General features: G+C 35.2%; 1 protein-coding gene and 1 non-coding gene across 3 annotated transcripts in view; one reads left to right on the top strand and one right to left on the bottom strand.

Moving 5' to 3' along the window:
• Positions 1-21,139, bottom strand: part of DTNB (dystrobrevin beta) — a 225,735-nt gene that overhangs the window by 160,420 nt on the left and 44,176 nt on the right. For both annotated transcript variants that reach the window (XM_069495025.1, XM_069495024.1), the window contains exon 5: positions 8,413-8,498. In XM_069495025.1, coding sequence (XP_069351126.1) covers positions 8,413-8,498 — 86 coding nt within the window. The remainder of the gene's footprint in view (positions 1-8,412; positions 8,499-21,139) is intronic.
• Positions 12,270-12,376, top strand: LOC138400379 (U6 spliceosomal RNA). The gene has a single exon (XR_011236274.1). It is a non-coding gene; the product is annotated as a U6 spliceosomal RNA (small nuclear RNA).

The following is a 21,139-nucleotide window of genomic DNA, read 5'->3' as shown; positions in this document are numbered from 1 at the left end:
TACTTGTTAAGCCCCACCATGTGCCAGGCATCATGATAGGTAACTATGCTGAGTCTGCCAGTAGCCACATTATCCTCTTCTTCCTTAGTAACAGACCACTAATTTTATTTTATGCAGCAATGTACCCAACTAACAGATTAAACATCTCAGCTTCCTTTTAACAAGCTGTGGTCATGTGACTAAGTTCTGGCCAATGAGATTATAAGCAGAGGGTTGTAGAACCTTCCAAGAAGACTAGCTAAAGAAAAGCTAACTGAGCTGGAAAGCATGCCATTTTTTCATTATTCCCTTCCTCCTTTGGCTATCTGGAATGCAGCTACAATGGCTGGAGCTCCAGCAGCCACCTTGGACTATGTGGTAATATCAATCTTGATGTAGAAATTGTACCCTAGACTGGCACACACATAAAAAAAAAAAAAAAAAAAAAAAAACAGAGAAAGCTTGAGTCGCAGATGAACATGAAGCCACCATACCAACCCTGGACTACCTGCCTCTAGACTTCTCTCATGTAAGAGAAAAATAAACATCATTTAAGTCACTATTATTCTGGGATTTTGCTTTCATGCAACAAACCCTAATATTAATTGCTACCATACTTTACCAAACATTATCTCATTTTACTCTCATAAAGAGGTGTGAGTGTGTACATGTTCACATACATAATCACTTAAATTTTATAGATAAAGAAATTATAGGTTAGAATGGTTAACTTGCTTGAGGTCAAAAAGTTAGTGGCCAAATTGAGTTTTAAACCCATACCTTGTGACTCCAAAATAAATTCCATTACATCACACTCCTTCAAAATATAATTTAGAATAGATACAAAAACACAGGCAGGAACTGTCACGAAAGTTCTAAAAGAAAAGAATTTAGAAGGTAAGCCTTGAAAGATAGGATTTGAAAGGATAAGGTCAAAACAGGTTGGGGGCAGGGAGTGGGAGACACTAAATAAGAGTAGGATTAAAAGTCTCTAGGACAGGAATACATAGAGTGCCACCGTTATCGATGATAAACAGGAAACAGGGGCACTGAAGAGAATATTCTATGGCTGACAATTAATACTGATAAATAATGGAAAATAAAGATTGAATAAGAGCACTTCTGTTTTAAAAGAAAACTTTGAAAGAGGAAAGCAATTTGGATTTGGCTTAAAATCTTTTAAGTAGGTACCAAATTTTTAGAAAACTAGGTTTCAGGAAGATTAGACTGTTAATGACTGATACAAATAATAATAATAATAAAAGAATGGAATTGGAGACACCAACTAGAAAACCTTGAAAAAAATGCACAAATGAGGTTGGGAGAGTCTGGATTACAGGAGGGACCCTATGTATGGGGAAAGGTCAAATCTAAGACATTTCAATGCAAGGAACTACAGTTGATGGCAAACTGGATTAGGGAATAAAGAAGTTTTAAAAGTTAAGATTATTCTAAATTTCTAGCTTGGGAAAATGCTGACAACTCTGATTGACATAAACAAATAAAAAATAGTGATATTATACTTAGCTTTGAACATAACTGTATTTGAACTAATCAGCAAATTTTCAAGTGGAATCATCCTGCAGAAAGTCAGAAACAAAGTATTGGGCCACAGTTCTAGACTGCAGATAGAGAACTGTGAAAATGTTATCAATGACATGAATAACTAATGCTCCTCAAAGGAGGGAAGAACATAAATAATTTAATTTTTAAATAGGTGGCTGTTATTCTTGTAATGGAGAAAATAACCATTCATTAAATCTGAATGAAAACAAAGGGCCAACATGGGAGGTGGCAGACACTACAAGGTGCCTACTCAATATCTAGTTTCCTCTTCTCACTCACTAACTGAGCCCTATTTCTGGAATGGGAGTATACTTGCTTAAAAAATGAATTCCCAGCCCCCTCTGCACATTGAATCTGGAGTGGATTTCTGGAAAACCTTTTGCTTCCTAATAGAGGCACTTTCTTCCTCTTTCTGCCTGGAATGAGTACATGAGGCCTGGGATAAAGTAGTCCTCTTATGACCGTAAGGAAGAAAGCCATATGGCAGAACAGGAAGACAGGAAGAACTGAAGTCTTTGATGACATCCATAAGTCATGGTACCAACTCTAAATTGACCAGCCTTTGGACTTATCTTTACATGAAAAAAATAAATCCCAATATGCTTAAGCCACTGTGAGTTAAAAGTTTTCTGTTGCTACTCAGTGTATACATAACTGATAAACTGACAAGTAATTAACTTGTGGCCATTCAGGACTGGAGACTTCAGCTACAAAGTACATAAATATACATTTGTATAGCTTCACAATCTCAAAAATATACATGTATACACCCGCACCAACAAGTCTACATCTCATTCATTCAGAGTAATAAAAGGGAGTGATTGGATAGTGAAATGACCAACCATCCCCACAAAAGAAGTATCATTTTCAGTTATACTTAGTTACTATGTCATATTAATAGATTCATAGTAAAAAAATTAAGTTCATAAAAAAGAAACTATAATTTAATAAACCCATATTAGAATAAGAGAACAAGCAGAAACATGTTTATTTGTTTTAATAAGAGAAATACTACTAGACCCAAAAATCGAAGGCACAATGAAGTAATTTATTACTTCTTGAGATACTGGCTTAAATAGTATTTTTATTTTAGATAGGCTTCCCTTATCTATAAGAAAAATAATAAATATTGCTAATTTTTTCATCTTAAATGAAGTTTAACAATGAATCTAAGTTATTATAGTTTACCTATGTACATATAAAAAGATCTTACCAAAGAAGTAAATAAAACAATAACCTTTAACAAAAATATCAAAAAAAAATTAAGCTAGTCCTCTAATTAAAGCCCTAAACCCTTCTGGCATTAAGGTACTAAATTACTTCCCAGATCCCCCATTAATTTCCCCAGTAATTCTCTTTCTATTTGTACACCTCTGAAAGAAAGTATGTTAATTCCCCAATAGTTGTTTCCAGCTAAAAGGGGTAGCTTTCTCCCTTGTGAAAAACTCACAATCAAGCCCTTAAATGTACGTGTGTATACAATGTTTAAAATATTCTATCCTCTGTGCAATGGGGAAAATAATGCCACTGATCTAACAGTATTATTTATGTTTTGATTTTTGTTTTCTGGTGATAATGACCCTGGTTTTATGCATCTATCCATCTATTTGCACTCCCCTTTCATCCCCAGATGAGCAACTATATACTTGTTTTGTAAGATGATAGGGCTGTTGGACTAAACAGTCAAGCCTATAAATGGAAAGCCATTTTCTTTTACACATGAGCTTTCTCTGGCAAATGACTCTCACCTCCAGTCATCTTTCTATCACTGAGTAACCTAACCCACAAAAATATGGGCACACATCTGTATGTTTATAAATACTTATACACAACTAAGTCCAAGTGTGTACTGTATTCCCAAAGTCATTAATATGCCATATCATTCCTTCAGTCAAAATGAGGTTGAGGGGTGGTATTCAGGATGACTTGGGCTTGATTCAGCCAAGGAACTACCTTTGATAAGGCTCCAGACCTTCCTTGATTTTTGTTTTTCTTTTTATTCTTCTTCTTTTTTTTCTTATTCATTAAATACAGATTTAGGGCTTATCTCTTACTTGCTTCCAGTTCTAAAACATTTTAGTTATTTGCAAAATGTAAATATGGGTATCATCCATTCAGATTCAACAACCACTTCCCTCTAATGAGGAGAAGGGATGGTTAACACAAACCAGTGAGGATAAAAATGCAGCAACAGGTGCTTAAAAGACTATAGTGGAGGAGGCTAAATTCTGAACAAGTAAAAACTGTTTAACTTCAAAGGGTGGCCCTTCTACAGTACGTTAATGAAACATACAATTGAAATGTCAATGAGAACAGGCCATTCTGGGCAAAAACAGGTAGAAAGAACCTCAGGACATCTTTCTCTGGCTACTGAAAGTGTAGTCATTCAAAAAACATGCAAAAAGATAAATAATATAAATTATTATTATTATAAAACCATTGTGTTACAACCCAGAGAAAATCCCTGTTATCTTTATGGTATATTTCTTTTTTTATGTGCATAACAAATTTTTGTTTAAAACCATATTACACTTACACATTGTGATCTGAAACATATTTTTAAAGGCATTATATTCTATCACGTGGGTGTCCCAAAACTGAATTTGCTCTCACTTGGGCACTAAAGCTGCTCCAAGTTTTCATATATAACAAAAAGTGTTGCTACAAATATACATAAAACTTGTGTTACACTTCTGCTTAATTTCTTATGATAACTCAAGAAGTAGACTGCATGAATGGATATTAATATTTTTACAGCCTTCCTGATACATATTGTTAAATTGCCCTTGAAAATGGTAGCAATCGTTTTTTAATGAATTTTAAAATAAATTTTATGAATCATTTGTTCTTATTTTTTAGTGCAACTAGGTGCAATTTGAATAAGAGGAGATTAAGTTTCCTAGAAAACAAATAGCAGAATTAGAAAAATAAATTCCATAATTAAATTAATTGACGAGTATGGTTTAATAAATAATGGGTTGAGTTACATTTTGAGTTTCTGACATTATTGAGTTTTGATAAGCTGTTTCCTATATTCTGATTATAAATTATTGGTATTTAGAATCTTGATGTAAGTTACCCCTGACTGTAGGCTACAGTTCCTAATGGCCACAACAGTGAACCGTTTCTATAAATGAATGATACCTGGAGACAGAAAGTCTCTTAAGACAAATCCAAAAAATCTAAGAAATGTTTCAAACTGAAAGCACAAATATTTGTTAAGTCATTTCAAATGCTGTCTTGACACTAAAATAAAGCAAAAAAATAGTCAAATAAAAAAGGCATGGCTGGGCGCGGTGGCTCACGTCTATAATCCTAGCACTCTGGGCTCAAGGTCAGGAGTTTGAGACCAGCCTGAGCAAGAGCGAGACCCCGTCTCTACTAAAAATAGAAAGAAATTATCTGGCCAACTAAAAATATATAGAGAAAAAATTAGCTGGGCATGGTGGCACATGCCTGTAGTCCCAGCTACTCGGGAGGCTGAGGCAGCAGGATCGCTTAAGCCCAGGAGTTTGAGGTTGCTGTGAGCTAGGCTGACGCCACGGCACTCACTCTAGCCTGGGCAACAAAGCGAGACTCTGTCTCAAAAAAAAAAAAAAAAAAAAAGGTAGAGGGAAGAAAATAGTAGGAGAAATCCTAAGAAGGTGAAAAGCAGAAAGATCAAAGTAAAAAGAAGAAAAGCAAGCCAGGCACGGTGGCTTGTGCCGGTAATCTCAGCTCTCTAGGAGGCCAAGGCAGAAGGACTGCATGAGGCCAGGAGTTTGAGACTAGTCTCCGCAACATACCCAGACCCTGTCTCTATAAAAAATGAGAAAAACATTAGCCAGGTGTGGTGGCTTATGCCTGTAATCCCAGCTACTCAGGAGGATAGTTTGTACCCAGGAGTTCCAGTCTGCAATGAGCTATGATTGCACCATTGCACTCTAGCTGGGGCAACAGAGTGAGACCCTATCTAAAAAGAAGAAGAAGAAGAAAAGTAGAAATGCTAAGACATATTCCATAGATTAGAAAATCTTATATAATGAGAACATTAATAAAGATAACAGAGAGTGCAATCAGTAGGAAGAGGCTGGAGCAACTAAGAACTAAAACAATGAAATAAACAGGCAGAAGAACATGAATAAATGGTCAAATATCACTTGATGATACAATATAGTGTTATATCTTCCTTTTGGCTGCACCATTATTCAGCCACCTCAACTAAGTAAGTGACTGAGAACTAGAAAAGAAGGAGGAAAAGGTTCTCACAATAGCCAAAACTGACAATCATATAATGCAAGTTCCAGTGCTTCTCTCATAATAATTTTAAATCCTTACTTTAAATAGAAGGCTAAGAAGTTTGGTTATGTTTTCTCTGTCAGTAGCATATTAAAAGTAGTAAATCAGAAGCAAGGAGAGATTTCTAGAAACTGTTACACTGAAAATACCATCACATTTGCAAGTGATAAAGGACACACACCACCACCAGCAACAACAAGAAACTCAAGAACTGAAAAAGAACATAGTCTCAAAATATAAGGAGAAGGGATAAACAACCCTAGGCTTCATGATCAGCCCTAAATGCATCAGAAAATGACATCCCTAAGAGAAGAAAATGTTTAAATCACGATCAGAGAGTTCTGTCTAATTAAGATGGAAGGGAAAGACCACATTGTAAAGTGTTTTCCATCCTGGATGATTAAAAAGTAGAGAGATAGCTTCAACATCTGAAAATTTTACATATGTCAGATGTCTCAGTCCCAAGCCAAAATAACTACAGTACAATAAAAATAATGAAACAGAGCTATAGTTGGTAGAGAAACTATAATTTTGAGCATGAAAAAGACAAAACCACATTTGAAAAATTTATGAGTGAGATAAGCACCCTAGCACAGTTTGCATCAAATCCATCCATACACTGTGCACAATGACCTGCCTTCCTGAGCACACTGACATGTTGCCTTGGCACGTGTGCTTTCATGCCAGTTGAATCTTGGTCACTTTGTGTTCCTCCAAAAAGTTCAGAAGCCACATCAAAAAAACTGCTATCATCTGGATCCCTTCCATACTTCATACAGTACTAGAATTTGCACTTTTGCACTAACAGTTACAACAGAGAATTGGAGTAATTTTAGTATTAAATCAATAATTTATATTTGGCAAAATTTTAAGTACTTACTATGTGCCAGGTAAACTGGCTCTGTGTAAATGTAGCAGATTTAATCATAGAAACTTAAAGACTCCAGAGTCATCTAGAATATGCATTTATATAATCAATTTTCTACTACTGTATTTTTCAACCAGTCTCCCCAACACTAATAAAGATGGTACATGTATTTTCATCTGGTATCATCGTTGTTAAAAAACAGAGAAGATTCCAACTTTCCTTTTCTTTGTGTTTGAATGAAATATAATTTTTCATCTATATTCTATTATCTTCCTCAGAAAATCATGCTGAATTAAGAAAATATGAAAGAAATTTCAGCCCAAAAGAGTAATATTTTAAGATACATGTGAAAAACCTCAGAGGAGTACTTAAATAAAAAAATAATTTTTATTACAAAAAATATGTTGGTAATTTTGAAATGAAGATAAACTAGATGACAGTTGGCCAAATATATTATCTAAGGTCTTTCTTTAGATTATCTAAATCTATATCTAGTGGGCTATCTAGCTTTCCAACTTTCAATGTCATGGTAACACGTAAGAAAAAGCACAGAAAACAAACTCACCTATGAAGTAACCTTGCCCAAAAACTTGTACTTCAATTTGATCAACCCTCTATATCTTTCAATTTAAAAAAGTAGAGCACAGAGGAACAACGCAAGGATGCAATCATCCACATCCAGTCTAAGAGAAATGCTACAGGACAACCCAATTTTTTCAACAAATAAATTCAGAGTATCTCAACACTTCATTAAAACCCACAACTTCAATCTCATCCCTCTGAAAGCTGACACTGAGTTTCTTACTCTATGGCTACTTGTATTATGGCACTCTAAACACTGTGCTGAAATTACATGTGTGTCTCCCATTACAGCACTAACAGAGTGGAGTACAACTAAGTAGCTCAGAATGGGGCTCTGAAGTTAGACAGCCTGAGTTGAAATTCCAGCTTTGCCCACTCAGTTAACTCATCTATAAAATGAAGAAAATACCACCTGCTGCTCAAGGGAATTTTAAGGCTTCCAAGAGAAAATATATGTAAAGCACCTAGCACAATGCTTAGCATACCTTCAGCAGTTAGTAACTATCTAATGATTGAATAAAAACCTTAGCAGCAAAATTAAATAGTTGTGAATTTCATCTCCTGTGATTTAATCTAACCACCTTCTTATAGTATCGTGAATAGTAGATAGTATCCAGTGAATAGTAAAATGCCAAGATAGTAAGAAAAACAATAGGAATAATAACTCGGGGGAAAAAAATCCAGGCTATCAGTTTCTAAATAACTGAGCCTGACTCTAAGGTACTAGAGTTTAATCACAGCAAATACCTGATGAAGAATGGAATGATTAAGAAAAGGGCTAAACTTGACCAAATCTGGTATAAGTAATCAAATGTATTTTCTGACTAAAAGCTCTCAACATAATTATCTTCAAGCACAATTTTTAATAATATGGAAAACACTTTAAAAAGAATTTTTAAAGTGTCAACATCACTGTTCTGAATCTCTTCATTTTTCTCATTTTAAAAAACACTAACAATAAATTTTTCCATTTGAAAAATTTACACACTGTGAGCCAACTGCTGCATGGTGTGTGATGTGGTAATAAACAAAAAAAGCTCAATATTAGCATCATCTAAAATTCTGAAAACATTCATTTAAAACTATTTAAAAGTTCTAATTTGAAAATGAAATTTTTCAAATAATATGAAAATACTTACATCTCAATTTGTCCAGCATTTTTCCACCACACATGGTTGCTAACATAGCTTTAACTGAAAATACCGTCAACTTGCCTCGGCCCTCACTGAAAAATAAATTATATTAGAAATAATTGCTATCTGGAACCACAAAAGCAATCAAATGTATCACTAAATAATGAGCAACCAGTAAATTGATTCCTGCCCTTATATGTTACAATTTTACCACATTTAGAAACCCAGGTTTTTTTTTCCTTTGTAGAATTAAGGCTTCATCTATGCTAGGTGAAGAATGCTAAAGCTAACCTGAATTATCTGGAAGTGAGTTTTAGAAACATTCTGTAAAGTAATTTATATTGGCTATGCAGGCAGAGGCCAAACAGAAGAACCTGAAGCAAATTTCTTATCAATTAAACCCATTAAATCTACATCCGCAGTTTTTAAGTATTCAAAACTGAGGTGCCACCTGGTTTGAACATAATGCAGAGAGGTGTCCTTATATCAGGATATTATAACAACAGTTTATTGTTCTGTACTAAACAACAGAGCACACACTGCTATAAAGATTTTATAGTACACTCATCTTAGTTTTTACTATAACAATGTTTATGTTACCATATGTTTATTCCAAGAAGCTCAATCACATCTGTCTCAGATCTTCTCATATACCACGTGAGAAATGTGAAGGGGAAGAGATAGTAATATTAATTCTTGTTTAGGAACTAGAAAGATGAAATGTAGAAGAATATAAATGAGTTGCCCAAAGTAATGCTGCACACCACCAGCAGAACCAAGGCCCCCAGACCCAACATGTCCATGACTTCATCCATTCGACTATGCCCAGGTTTCATAGCAGATAAAAGCCACTAGCTGGTTGTGAAAAGTTATTGTATGTAATAAATTAACAATGGACTTTTATGTTGATTTTTAAAAGCTTCTGTTCATAAAGTTTCATAGTAACTTGGCATCCTTGATTCAACAAAAAAAAAAAAAAAGAAAAAAAAACAAGAGAAAAGAAAGTTTCATAGTAACTTAGGGTAAAATACTTTTGCAATAAAGAGAGCTATAGTGCCTTGGTTTTGAAAAGCATGTATCATCTTATTTGTATTTACTAATGGTCCTCATTTTCCAAACTATCTTTGTATACAGAATGATCACACCTGAAAAAAGGCAAATGGTCTATAAGCCAGAAGGTTCTCTGTGCAAACATCACCAGAAAATACCAATGTTTGTTATAGTAGGATTGTTAACTATTACATCTCTTTGAGTTTATTCATAAAATAAAATAAGAATCCCACAACTAGCTAAAATTAGGATGGGGTTTTTAAAATATATAGTTCTTCAGAAATAAAGATACTGCTCCATGTATAGGGCAATATGACACCTGGAAATGCTAAGGAGTATTCCTGTGTCAAATATCCACTGCATCAGACGAGAAAAGTCAGTGGCTAAGATAGATCATTAGGTAAAAAGGAATGGATTTCTAAGATTGATACAGAGCTTTTACTGTGGCCTTTTTTTTTTTTTTTAACCAAACATCCAAATGCTGAGTATACAAGACAAGTACACTTGTCTCTACTAAAGTACAAAGAAAGAAAAAAAACCATATCTTTGCTTTCCCATCTTTCTTCAAAACTAGGACATGGCCACATGACACAGCTCCACCAATAAGATGCACTCACTCTAGACTTCACTAGGAAATGATTCACTTTAAGAAGCGGGAACTCCAGAAGAATCTACCTCTTGGGGATTCAGCACAGGAGCTATTATGTCTGGTGTCCTGAGGCAGCCAGAGACCCTGATTCTTAGGGCAGTGCCCAGAGCCCAGAGTCAATGTGTTTGGGGCATAAGCAGCAATGTCTGTGCCCAGAGAGGTGGCAGAGGTGTCTTCATGAGACAGTTTTGTAGAATGATTTTGCGCTTTGCTCCTAGTGTTGTAGTCTTCAAGCCTACTTTCCCAACCTTCCTGGAGAGTCTGTGGATCACCTACATCCTTTTAATACATTAGCCAGAGATGCTTTCTATTACTTACAACTTAAGAACTCTGATGGATACAGTTTTTATCCTGAAATAAAGTGGCCCAGAAAGATGAAGCAACAAGAGAAACTACTGCTGAAGTCCGGAGCAGGATTTAGAGTGTCTGATGACCAGCAGAGCAAGAATGAAGAAGAAGTGCTCACGGACAGGAGATCGAGCCTTGCTGCACAGCTATTGACATTTTTTAAGGTAAACTTGCTCAAAACATGTTTGGCAGATACAAATTTCATGATGCAAGAATATCCAAGAAATCCCACTAAGGAAAAAAAGTAAAAATTAATCTTAGAAGAGATTTCCATAAAAATCAGGCTATTAGGTATATCTGAGGGAGGGCTGCAGCACAGGACACGCAGGAGCTTCTAGAGTGCTGACAGCACTCTCTTTCTTGACCTCTGTAGTATTTATACGGATATTTGCTTTATAACAACTCATTAAACTGTACTTTGTTTTATGTATTTTTCTATAGATGTCTTAAATTTCTTGATAAAAAACTGCTTAAAAAAAAAGAATCTTGGCCAGGCGCAGTGGCTCACTTTGGGTAATCCTAGCACTTTGGGAGGCCGTGGCAGGAGGATTGCTTGAGGCCAGGAGTTTGAGACCAGCCTGAGCAACAGTGCGACCCTGTCTCTACAAAAAACAGAATAATTAGCCACATGTGGTAGCGTGCGCCTATAATTCCAGCTACTTGGGAGGCTGAGGCAGCAGGTTCGCTTGAACCCAGGAATTAGAAGTTGCAGTGAGCTATGACAATGCCACTGCACTCAAGCCAGGGCAACAGAGCAAGACTCGTCTCAAAAAAACAAAAAAAGTATCAGTTTAAAAAGAGAAAATATATAGGCCAGAAAAAAGTAAGTCATGTCTCTGGTTTTATTAAGCATTAAGCTCTAACCATGATCAGTGAATATGCCTTTGGTTAATTCTGTATGATGTCTTTTTTTTTTAACTTTTTATTAAAATATAATGAACATACAAAAAAGTACATAATTCATAAGTGAACTTCCATAAAATGTTCCTTCATGAACACTGAAAGTTCATTGAATGAACACATCCATGTAACCAGAGTCAGGTCAAGAAACAGAACAATACTAGCACCCGGAAGCACCTCCTTCCTAAAACCACCTTCCACAGTGGTAACCTCTCTTGATTTCTAGCATCATAGGTCAGATTTGTCAGTTCTTGAACTTCAAATAACCAGAATCTTACAGTGGTCACTTTTGTGTCTTCTTTCTACCAACCTAATATCTGCAAGATTTATCATGGTGTTACATATACTATTGGCTCATTCTGCTAGTAGTAGTCTGTCATATGCATATACTGCATTTTATCCCTTCTCTTATGGAGGAATATTTTCAAACCCTCTATTTTAAACTATTCCATGAGCATGACAAACAAAATATCAGTTATTGCCTATACTATAAGTATGAATAAATACTTGTTGATTTATTGATATTCTTTACCAAAAAAGAGAAAGATAGAAGGCTACTTGTTGGTAAACACCAAACCACTGGCACAAGAACTGATAAGATTCTAAGGCTTATGTACAGTCAGCCCTTGGTATCTGAGGGGTATTGGTTCCAGGACCACTGCAGATACCAAAATCCAAGGATATTCAAATCCTTTAGTTGGCCCTCAGCCCTCCATATCCGTGGTTAGCTAAATCCAAGGATGCAGAACCTGCAGATATGGAGAGTATTGGTAATGCTGAAGAGATTGACAACAGTCTTGAAGGAAAAGCTCAGCACCTAGAAAATGCCTTCCTTCAGGAAACTATTGACTTTGAAAGTGATTATTATTGTTGGTTCTAATACTTAAGTAAAGGAATTATTATGAAAATAAGTCTGGTGCTCGCTTCAGCAGCATACATATTAAAATTGGAACGACCCAGAGAAGATTAGCATGGCCCCTGCGCAAGGATGACACACAAATTTGTGAAGCGTTCCATAAAAAAAAAAAAATAAAATGAAAATAAGTCTGGATATGTCTGGAGTTATTTGGATATACCAAGTAGAACAGTTAGTGTAGAAATGCAATTATTTCCACCTCTCTATTCCAACTAGGCCCTTCAACAAAAGAGACAGCACATTATCTAAACACAGAAAAGAAGGGGGGAAAAAGTGGCAGAAAACTATTCCTTTCCTTTCCCAAAGAATTTACACACTCAACAAGTCTGAAATGATGTCTTCAAATGTGCATATTCACAGTCATTTTTTGCAGCATGTTTCTACAGGCAAAAGACTGGAAGTAATCAAAATGTCCATTTATAGAAGACTGACTATGCTATTGTTAAAAAGAATAAGAAATAATATGTGAAAGATAAAGAATTATATCCAAGGTAACCGCTAAAAATAAAAAAAATTAAAAAACAAAGCAAGATGGAGAACAAAATAATTGCTGGAACGCTATCTAGTTATTATATTAAAAAGGAGAGAGAAAAATAATATTCTTATATATTTGTTCATATATGTATAAACTACCTCTCAAAAGATATTGAGAAAATAACAACATTGCTTGGCTCCAGGGTGGGAAGTATGCAGCCTAAAGAGAGGAACGAAAAGGTGGGCACTTCTCACCTTATAAATATTTAAAATGCTTATACTAGAAAAGAAAAAGATTCTCAAGTCAATAATCTAAGCTTCCAACTTAAGACATTAGAAAAAGAATAGCAAATTAAACACAAAAGAAGAAAATGGTAAAAATACTACAAATAAGAGAAGAAATTAATGAAATTGAAAATAAAAAAATAGAGAGAAATCAATGAAACCAAAAGCTGGTTCTTTGAATGGATCAGTAATATCGATAAATCTCTAGACAGACTAAGAAAAAAAGAAGAAAAAAATTACCAGTATCAAGAAAGAAAGAGGGGATATCACCACAGGTTCCACGGACATTATAAAAATAAGGAAGTATTACCAAAAAACCCCTTATGTCCATGAATTCAACAACTTGGATGAACTGGACAGATATAAATTACTCCTTGAAAAATACAAACTACTAAAGCTCACTCAAGAAAAAATAGATAACCTGAATAGGCCCATATCCCTTACAGAAATTGAATCTGTACTCTAAAGCCTTCTAAAAAAGAAAGCTCTTCATTCTGAGGAATGTACTAGAAAATTCCAAACATTTAAAAAAGAAATAATTGTACTTCCACACTCACTCTTCCAGGTAATTAAAAAAGGAGGGGATACTTCCCAACTCTTTATGAGGCCAGCATTATTCTGATACCAAAGACACATAAAGACTTTATGATTAAGGAAAACAATAAGTCAGTATCCTTCAAGAACACAGTCACAAACGTCTTTAATAAAATGAGAGTAAATCAAATGTAGCAATATAAAAAAAAAAAGGATGAAAATCACAACCCAGGGAGCTTTATCCCAAGAACATAAGACTAGTTTGACATTTGGAAACTAATCAATATAATTCACCATCTGAACAAACAAGAGAGAAAAGCAATATGACCATCTGAATAGACGCAGAAGAAAAAAATTCACATTGATTTCTAATACTCTCAGAAAACTAGGAAAGGAAGGGAACTTTCTCTGTTTGATAATGTATGCTGAAAACTACAAAATACTGATGAAAGAACTCAAAAAAGACTTAAATAGAGAGATATACCATGTTCATAAAACAGAAGACTCAATATAGTTAAAATGTAATCAAAATGTCCATTAACAGAAGACTATGGGAGCAGAGACCAATCTTCTATAAACTGATCAGAATCCTGTTGTGATTTAATGCAATCTTCTTAGTAGACAGAAAAAAAAACAAAACAAAACTGTTTTTCCCTACTCTCTTACACATTACTTTATTCAGCACTTCACTCTAACATCAGATGTGTAGGGGGTTATTTCCCCAGCAAGCAAGCAATTCTCCAGAGGACACCAGCTCTGGCTGTCCTACAATCTTATTCAATTCTGACACTGTCTACCCTGGAGATAGTATCAGATCCCAAAGGTTGAAGGCTTAGTCCCACAAGACTGCCCTCCAACTTCAGATGTTAGTAACAAGTAATAGGTTATCACCTATACTTCTGATCAACTAACTTATAAAATTGGGGGTTCCCACAACTTCCTCCTATGGGTTGATTAATTTGCTAGACAGGCTCACAGAACTCAAGGAAACACTTATATCTACACATTTATTTATGAAGAATATTAAGAGCATACAGATTAATAGCCAGATGGAAGAGATACATAGGGTAAGATATGTGGGAAGGGGTGTGGAGCTTCCATGCCTTCCCAGGGTATGCCACCTTCCAGGAACCTCAATATATTCAGCTATCTAGAAGCTCTCCAAACCTAATCCTTTTGTGGAAGCTTCACTACATACATGTGATTGATTAAATCATTGGCCACTGGTGATCAGCCTTCAGCCCCTCTACTCTTCCCGAAGTTAAAGGATAGGGCGGAAAGGTTCCAACTCTCTAATCACCTGGTTGGTTCCCCCAGTAACTGACCCATAACCTGAGGCTATCCAGGAGCTCACCAAGAGTAGCCTCCTTAGGACAAAAAATGCTCCTCTAACTCAGAAAATTACAAAGGTATCAAGAGCTCAGTGTAAGGAACTGGGGTCCAAGCTCAAATATTAGAACAAAAGATTCTGCTAGCACCTATCTATAAGGGTACTAGGAGCTGTGTCTCAGGAACCTGGGCATAGATCAAACATTATAACAAAAGATTGTCCTACCACCTCTACTGCTCAGGAAATTACATAGGTTTCAGAAGCTTTGTGCTAGGGACTGGGGGCAGAGACCAATATGTATATTTTTTTATTATTAATATTTCACAAATCCTGATCAAATTCACAATAGTGTATTTTTGTAGAAATCAACAAGACAACTTTTTGTGTGTCCTTAGAGTTCTAAACCCATACAAATTCTCAGTAGGGTATGAGAATAAAGGTACTATTCAGATGCCTAAACTCCATCTTGCCCTTGTTGCGTCGAAAAAGTTCCTCATGTTATTTTAATATGCATCCAGAGCTGAGAACTACCAACACAGAGCTTGAATGCAATAGTAAGTCTTTAGCTTTTATTGTGTTGACAATGATAAATCAAAAGCAATAGTAAAAAATTAAAGAAAATTAATCATACTGTGTTTGTATAAATCTTTCTGGCTCGAAATCTCACTTTCTTCCTTCCAAGAGACAAAATAATATCTATTCCTTGCTTCAGAGAAGAAACTGATGCTATCTATGCAGACAGACAACAAAATGCTGCAGAGCCCAGCATACTACCAAGAAAGCCAGGTCACACTTTCAACTCTTTAGTGAAGACTTACCCCATTAGTATCCATCCATAAACCCCATACAATGGGTCTTAATGGGTACTATGACATCTTTACTTCTAAAACTTATTACAATAATTAGCACTTATACAACATTTTTTCCTAATCGCCAATAGGTTTTAGAAACACTAGTATTTTACAACACTTTGCATACTTATTCAAAATATTCTTTAACTCAACTGTTACAAATAATAGTCCTGGATGCAGAATGTCTTATATTCAAATATAGAATAACAAATATAATTCTCAATTAACCTGGATCAGCACTAAAACACTTATATCCTTTTCCATTCATTAGGATTACTACTAGTCTTGAGGGCTGGTCTCTGATCAAGGAGTCTGTTCATTTACAGAATAACCTAGATCAGGCATACAACAATCCCTTGTAATAAAAGGACTCACTAACCCCTCAACTAATTGTTTCCAGTAATGTGTGGTCCCTTAATACATCATTTCTTAGATCCATTTTTCTTGTTCACATCAGCCACACAGAAGTCTCCACACATAACCTCCCATCCAACAGACCATGGCTCTTCTCTCCTCTCAGCCAGTATGTACTTTCAGATACCCAATGAATGTGTGCTTCATATCACATGCTTTATTAAGAATGGGGGGATATGCAACTAAGGCTCAATGTGTAACTCAATAGGATAAAGAGAACATACAAAGTTGAATGAGTTTTAAGTTCAGGTAAAAGTAGAAGTATCTGAAATTAAGGATGATAGTAAAAGTGAGGGGGATACATTTACAAACAGAAGAGATTTCAGGAAAATTTTTAGTGAGTCTTTATGTTTAGGAATATATCGGCTGGGTGCGGTGGCTCACACCTGTAATCCTAGCACTTTGGGGGCGAAGGCAGGAGAATCGCTTGAGCCCAGGAGTTCGAGACCAGTCTGGGCAATGGTGAAACTCCGTCTCTGCAAAAAATTTAAAAATTAGCTGGTGGGGGCGGGGGATTGGTGGAGGGTAGTGCGTGCCTGTAGTTCTAGATAGGCAGGAGGACTGCTTGAGCCCAGGAGGCCGCAATGAGCTATGATGACACCACTGTACTCTAGCCTAGGCAACAGAGTAACACTCTATATCAAAAAAAGAAAAAAATAATAACATATTTATAGGGTAGCAGGGAAAGGGAGTTAAAGGGAGTTGGTTAATGGGTATAAAAGTATAGTTAGATAGACTGAATAAGATCTAGTATTCAGTAGCACAATGAAATTAACAATAATTTATTGCATATTTTAAAATAACTAGAAGAGTGGAATTGCAATGTTCCTAACACAAATAAATGATAAAAGCTTGAGGTGATGAATACCCTAATTACCCTGATTTGATCATCGCACATTATATGCCTATATGAAAACATCACATATACCCCATAAATATATACAGTTATCTACCCATAATAATTAAAAATAAAAATTAAAAAAATAAAATAGATTTTAGAGAAAATAAATAAAATATTGTCCTAAAAAAAAAAGGAACATTTATAAGTAAGTAACTATGCATCCTGAGAATGAGGGAGTGGGCTCAGGTCTTAATTTCAAACCGATTTTCCCCACTTATCACACCATCATTTATAACTTTAGGTTCACAGTTTGTACTATCAAAAGGTTTATTCATTCTTCAAAAGGAAATATTAATATAAACAAAAAATACACAAAATTAATAAACGGTATATTTAAAGATAGCTACAGATACTTATTAAAGATACTTATTCTAAAATCTAAGTATAACTTGGCATGAAAAAAATCATCCAATAAAATTAGTGAAGGGATATTCTCAAAATCCTTGCTTCCTCAAATCACATTATTTGTATCTTTCCCTTCAAAAAGAAAAAAACTTAGCTCTCTCTTCTCAACTAATTGCTTTGAAGGCCAAACTTCAGCATTTACTCCTTGGCTCTGAATACTTTTCTTGGCATTGAAATCCCTCAGTCTACTTACTTTAAGCCTAACTACAGCTTCCTATAACTGCCCCAAACAAAGCGAGGAGAAAGTGGCACTTTTACTTTTCTAATGTTTCTTTAGAGCTCCAGCATTCTTCCTCTGCAATTAGAGGCAAGCAGAAAGAAAACTGCAGCTACTTAGTAGGCTAATACCCCATGATTATGTTCTTTACCTAATTGATTCTTTCTTCTTGGAAAAAGTCATTCTTGATCCTTCCCACCAGACATCTTAAATTATTCTGTATACACCGGTCAAGTTACATATAAAACTGAACAGTTAGCTGACCCTGGCCCTGGCACATATAACCTCACGAACATCCATGTTTTTACTACTTCCAACGTAAAATCAAGTTTATACCAGAATCAATTCTTTTCAAACAAGATTTAGAAAATTTAACCTGGTTTAATCACAAATAATATAATTCACTTAAAATCTGGCCTATGAGAGTTGATTAGCAGGTCAACATTTAAAATATAATACTATTAACAATGAATACTAACCATTATATCAAGATACTAAAATGAAAAGATAAACAGGTAATATTTGTTGAGGATAACAGGAGAGAAGAAACTTGTTATTTTAACCCCACCCAAACAGAAGCCCTGCAGGGAGCACCCTCCCTCAATAAGGAACATGAAGATTCTCTCTCAGACTCCTCTGCATGATTCATTTCCATAGACCTATCATTTTACAGTCTGAAAAACAAACTATGCACATGACTCTAAAAAGAGTTCTTATTAACCAACATTGAGAAAACACCATTATTAGCTCTGTGCCAAGCTAAGCAGACAGTGAGTCACCCTGAATAACCACTGTTATGTTTTAACATGCAGGTACCTTCAGAAGCCTCTGCAATCCTCACCTGTGCCCTCTGGATGGGAACTTGTTTGTTTCAGTTCAATAAAATCTCAAATTCTGCCTACCTTTCAATATTTAACCTAATCTGGATGATGTTTCTAGCTTTACACTATTTTTTGAGTTTGCTATTCAAATTACTACCTTTGAAAACAAGACTATGGGGAGCATTTTTTACTTAAGAAAACAAGCTGTTTCTATATTTTTAGCAAACAATTGTGGATGCTGCCAACCATAAATTAGTGCTTCTCACATGAAAATAGATTTCTGTTTTAGAAACACCATTACCAGTCCAATTATCACATGTAGCTGAAAGTAATAAGAGCATTTCTCTTTGATTTTCAAAAACTCATATTTTTCCAATTAATCTTAATTTACAAAACTTCAGTTAATGGATTATGCAATAATCAACTGCAAATCGAGAATCCATTTGGCAAACGTCAAACAGCTTAATCAAGTAAAATCAACTTAGAATATTATTCAATTTTATCACAATCAGAATGCCTGCTGTTTTTCATTTTAACCTTACAAACACTTATTAAGAATCTAGCATTATACTTATTGAGGAATCAAAGAAATATAAAGTAGAATCTCTGCTTTCAAGGACTTTCAATCTAATTTGTACACTTATGAAGCAGTTGACAACATTATGTAATTAAAAGTCAAAATGGTACAAAGAAGAACTAGCGGTCATGAAAGGGATGAAAATGGGATTGGTGATAATAAGATGGGCTACAGAGTAGGTAAAAACTTAGCCTGAATCCTGAGAAATAGAAAAGATTGGGACAGAAGAAGAAAAGGAGGCTGAGTATTCCCAGACAGATGGGGCGGCAACTGGGGGTCGAGGAGAGAAGATAAAAATGTGTGGAGGGAAAAATGAGCACGTCAGACTAGGAAGACTGAAAAGTGCCTCAAGGAGCTTAATTAGAGCTTGGTGTGAGCAGGGAGGCAAGGACTGCTGTCATCAGACCTAACTGAGGAATACGAGCTTAATTCAAAACCACTGGGAGTCTTCGAAGGTTTCTGAAGTGGGAAGTTACATGATGAAAATAGAGTCTTAATCAGATTACTTTGCAGGTGAGGTATGAATGGACTGGAGAAGCCTCTGGACTCCTTACTACCTTTCTACTCAGTTTCAGGAAAAAAACAAAGGCATGGAAAAAGCAGTACACTCAGAAAAAGTACGTTACTTTCTGCCCTTTCTTTTAAAAAAAAAAAAAAAACAACCTTATAAAAAGGAAAGAAAATAAGCACAAAAGAATAAACCAAAAAAAATCTGAAGTATTAGCTAATGGTGAACCCTTTGCAAGGTCTGCATATCCTGAAATTGTTCTTGTTTGAGAACACACTCATGACTTCTACTGGGAGAAAAGCTACAAAATAAAGAGTAAATATGTGATGCATACTTCGACTTCACTCATGTCTGCACTTAGGGTAGACTGGAGCTCCGCAAAGTCGTCTCGGTGGCATCATGTCACACATGATCAGGACATCCATGGACAGTGGCACCAGTCTGGCAGGGAGGCAGTGCAGAGAGCTGGGCTCCACTCCCCCTCAGAGCAGCTGTTTTTCTCCATTTTGCACTAGGTTCTCTTTCAGGATTTCACTATTTTAAAACATTCAAAACCCCTAGCTCATTCTCTATCATCCCCTGGAAATTTCCTCAAAGAGCTATGATCAGATCCTTTTAAGAGTTAAATGTGCTACAATTGTGGAAAATTGTCCCATTCAGCACTAGCACTCTGATTTTATTTGGCTGACTTTCTTCTCATCATCTTGAATTCTTCTAAGAACAAGCAGGGATGTAAGTAAATACTGTACATAAATACATGAAATGTTTGTGCCTCCCAGGAAATTATAGTTTTGTTTAAAAAACACTAATGAGGAAGACTGTAACCTAATATTATCTTTTTTCAGCTATGTCCATTCCATAATATGCTAACTGGGCAGATTCAGAATTTAAGGAACACGTTTGCTTTTATTTAAAATGGACTACTTGGTTTCTGATTTGTTTTATATTTTGTTTTAAATACTCACTATTAAGAGGGAACTATGGAACTTTTTAAAGGTATCAAAATTAAACTGCTAAAACAAGATTTTTAAATGACTGTTAGCCATATTTGCAACTACCTAGAAATTTTTTCATATAAATCCATCATAAATTAGATATACAAAAGTCTTTATACTGAAGAAATCTTTAGATTGTTCAAATTAGCAAGAATGTTTTCTACTATGTATTATTTTAGATGGCAAACAATAACCCTGGGCCTTTTAATCATGTGTTCAATACTGTATTTTGTTATTTTTTTAATTTACATGTATTTTGTAGATTTTATCCAAACCTAATTTCATCAGATACCAGTTTTTACAGGTGTGTTCCATTTTTAAGGTGGAATTTCATTATACCTCCAAACCAACACTTTTGGTGAAGGCCTTAGACTTACTTATATAACAGAAATTGATGAAAAACATAAGTGGAAAAAATAAGATTCAATAGTCAGAAATAAATTATTAGAGGAATTTCTCAGGAACGCATTACAGAACATTTTCCTTTCTTACAGGGGGAGTGAAAAACATAGAACACAGTAGCTGTCCAAGAAGAATGTCCTATCAGGATTAATGTAT

This window comes from Eulemur rufifrons, chromosome 19 (genome assembly GCF_041146395.1).
Source record: "Eulemur rufifrons isolate Redbay chromosome 19, OSU_ERuf_1, whole genome shotgun sequence".
NCBI classification, from domain to species: domain Eukaryota; kingdom Metazoa; phylum Chordata; class Mammalia; order Primates; family Lemuridae; genus Eulemur; species Eulemur rufifrons.
Note: the sequence above shows the minus strand (reverse complement) of the source record. Positions and strands in the feature narration are given on the sequence as shown.